Source organism: Camelina sativa, chromosome 7, assembly GCF_000633955.1.
Source record: "Camelina sativa cultivar DH55 chromosome 7, Cs, whole genome shotgun sequence".
Classification (NCBI taxonomy): Eukaryota; Viridiplantae; Streptophyta; class Magnoliopsida; order Brassicales; family Brassicaceae; genus Camelina; species Camelina sativa.
In genome coordinates, this window is record NC_025691.1 from 19,205,810 (window position 1) to 19,209,249 (window position 3,440).

A 3,440-nucleotide genomic window follows, 5' to 3' on the forward strand; every position below is an offset into this window, starting at 1 on the left:
GTTACTATAATTAACTAAATGCATATTATCCCTAATTACCAAAAATCAAACTAACCTGTATATTATGATAAATCATGAATGTCATAAGTTTATAATAAAAAAATCACATATATATATATATCTATTATATAGTCTACAAAATAATGTTGTGTACTTCCGTTTTATTACATATGGGATACAAAATTGTGAGATACCATATATATTACATTTCAATATGCGAAAAATAATAATCAACATATCTTGTGCATTATAATTCCATTATTAATATTATTTTTACTGGGTTATCAAAATTGAAGTTACGACTTTCTTGATGATTATAACAAAAAAAAGTAAATAAAAGTGATGATGAGGGAAAATATCATAATCAATGATTTGTTAGCGAGGTTTCACTCAGAATTTTTTTTCTTTTGACGGCATATTATCATGATTTACAATTTTTTTTTTTAAAACTATAATTAAAAAGTTCCAAAACCTAATATATAATTCTGATTAACTCTGAAGAAAAATAATAAAAGTCACAATGAAAATATATGAACATAAAAGACGAATGGAGAGAGATATGTTTAGAATGACAGGAGTTTCACTCTCAATCCAAAAGACAGACCAATCAACGAACAAAACCCATTTTATCTGATTGATTCGTTTAGGCCACGTCTCTCCAGTCTCCCCTGAGGTGCAGGGCACGAGTCGTCGTCTCTCCATTGTTCTCTCTCATCTTCTTCTTTTCTCCGAAACTTCGTTTTTTGTTATTTGAGTTTGAGTTTTTTTTCCCCTTTCTCAAACCCAAAAATTAGGGTTCAGTTTTATAGCAACAAGGCTCCGTCGTTGTATATAGTCGAAAAGGTTAGTTCAATTGTCTTCAAAATCTTTGCTCAGTTCGATTCTTGAATTCGTGGGTCGTGTTCAAAATTTCGAATTGATCGATGCTAAAACCAAACCTAGCAAGCGCGATTAGCTTTTTTTTTTCAATTGAAGTTTCCGATTTGGTAGATTTCTATATAAACTTTATATTTCAGGTTCAGACATATATGATCGTTTCTAGGTTTCTTTGCGTATATGTAGTGATTAGTCTTTAAGAAAGCTCCACTTTTGTTTTGAGTTTTATGTTACCTAATTTAAGTATTTTGATGAAGAGTGTTTTGCATCTTCTCTGCTTATATAGGTGGTGGTTTTAGCTATATGGATACTTGCAACTGCAACTACGAATACTCTTCAGAACTGATGTTTTGAAACCCTTTTGGTACTAGTTCATGCGTTCCACGTATTTACAGCAGCAGCATAAGAAAGGAATGGGAGAGAATCGTCAGATTAGATCACGTTCTTGGAATAGAATGCCAACTAAAAGATGCAGGGCAAATGGGATTAGGGAGGAGTTTATTGTTGTTGATGATGATGAGGTTATCATTCTTGATTTTCCCGATTCATCTAAAAGCAATGCTTCTGGCACTTCAAGAACTGGAAATAAGTCTATTTTGCAGAGAGTGATTAGTATTGACGATGATGATGATGATGATGAGGAGGAGGAGGAGGAGGAGGAGGATGAGACAGAAAATGTTCATAAAGCTGGGAGTAGTTCAAGTTACCCTCCTGCGGGTAACTTGCAAACATCTGCGGAAGTGGATAATGATGATTGCCAATTCATTCAGGAAAAGTGTGCTAGTTTTAGATTTACAAAATGCAACCAGCGTTTCTCTACAATGCCCTCTTCTGGAATTCGATTTGGTTTAGGTTCTGATACTGACAGTGACTTTTCCGACAGCGACGGTTCTGATTGTGAGATTTTAGAAGGGTCTCGTAGTGAGGTCCGTGAGCAGTGGGAACATGCAGCTTTCTTGAAAAAAATGAAGAAACCTGGTAAAGCTGGTCTGAGTGAGGAGGCTGGTCCTTCAAATCTCCACTGTGACACTAATTTCAGGCCTGATCTTGAAAAGAGAACTGAACAACATGATCAAACATCTTTCTTCTCTGCTGCCAAAAATCCAGATGGTGGAAAAACTGGTCTGAGTGAGGAGGCTGGTCCTTCAAATCTCCACTTTGACACTAGAAATCCAGATGGTGGTAAAGAAACCTCTTTTACTTTCTTTGGAACCGATGGTAGAATTCCTGATATGGCGGCTTGCTTTGGCTCGGTGGAGAAAGACTACTGTGCTACTTCTAGTTTTTTCAATAAAGAGGAGTTTCAGGGACCATCCCCACTGTCACCCGAAATACGAGTTGAACATGAAAGGTTTGATACACCATCAAGTCATTTTACTTCGTCAAATGAACCGATAGATCAAACTAGTTTCAAAAAAGTTGTAGAACAACCAAACAAAGTTCAAGTTCAATGTGGAACTTCACAGTCGCCCGAAGAGAATCCAAAGAAAAATACCACATATCAACCTTATACCAAGGAAGTTGAAGAAGAAGAAGACGCCTTAAAATTTTCTCCGCCACAGACTTCTGCTGGGGATGGAGTTACAACGCAAAGTAATGGAGCCAGGGGTGAGCACGGGATCTCGAGTTTAGATCAATCAAGAGAACCGATCATTGATCCTATTCCATCTACAAGTGGACAAGTGCAAAGTAGTGACGGTACAGCTCCTGTAGTCGATGTCATGCTTAACAGAGAAATGTTAAAGGAGACTGATGAATACAAGAAAGCACAAGAAGAAGAATGGGAGTCCAGGCAACGACAATTACAAATCCAGGTTTGACCACACTCTGCTCAAATTTCTGAAAGCTCCCGTTAATTATTGAAAATTTGCCACTGGTGATATAGACTTTAAGTGTTTCTTTCACCTTCAAAGAATCTATTCATCATAGTTTCTGTCTGCTGAATTATACTGTGCCCTGTTTACAGGCAGAAGAAGCTCAGAAGCAACGTAAGAGAAGAAAGTTAGAGAACACGCGACAGTTGGAGATGGAAAGAAGGCAAAAGGAGAGGGTAGAGGAAGTGAGAGAGACACTGAAGAAGGTTTTCTACTCTTCCTCAGTGATTGCTCCTCTGAACAATGCATTGATTTGTTGCTAACACTCATTTTGGTTTTCCATCTCCAAATCACAGGATGAAGAAAGCATGAACATGAAGGAGAAAGTCCGTGCAGAATTAACCAAATCACTTAAACAGCTGGAAATCAGATGCTTGAACATGGCATCGCTGCTTCGAGGCTTAGGGATTCATGTTGGTGGCGGGACATCTCCTCTGCCAGATGAGGTTAGCCTGATTCTATCTTTACAGTTAGTTATATATGTTAACTGCTTTTGTATTCACATATCATGATCAAAACCAATTGTAAAATTAGGTACATGCAGCGTACAAACGAGCTGTATTAAAATTTCATCCGGACAGAGCATCAAGAGGTGACATCAAACAGCAAGTTGAAGCAGAAGAAAAATTCAAGCTTATTGTACGCATGAAGGACAAATTTTGAGCTTATTGCTCGCTATTCGCTAACATT

General features: G+C 37.3%; 1 protein-coding gene across 2 annotated transcripts in view; it reads left to right on the top strand.

Annotated features, from left to right (window-relative positions):
- Nucleotides 556-3,440, top strand: part of LOC104701535 (scaffold attachment factor B2-like) — a 4,813-nt gene continuing 1,928 nt past the window's right edge. Inside the window, exons 1-5 of one of the 2 annotated variants that reach the window (XM_010417233.2) lie at nucleotides 556-843; nucleotides 1,163-2,690; nucleotides 2,843-2,956; nucleotides 3,047-3,196; nucleotides 3,285-3,437. In XM_010417233.2, coding sequence (XP_010415535.1) covers nucleotides 1,251-2,690; nucleotides 2,843-2,956; nucleotides 3,047-3,196; nucleotides 3,285-3,413 — 1,833 coding nt within the window. In that variant the 5' untranslated portion in view covers nucleotides 556-843; nucleotides 1,163-1,250 and the 3' untranslated portion in view covers nucleotides 3,414-3,437. The remainder of the gene's footprint in view (nucleotides 844-1,162; nucleotides 2,691-2,842; nucleotides 2,957-3,046; nucleotides 3,197-3,284; nucleotides 3,438-3,440) is intronic. The other variant, XM_010417234.2, reaches the window with a different exon arrangement.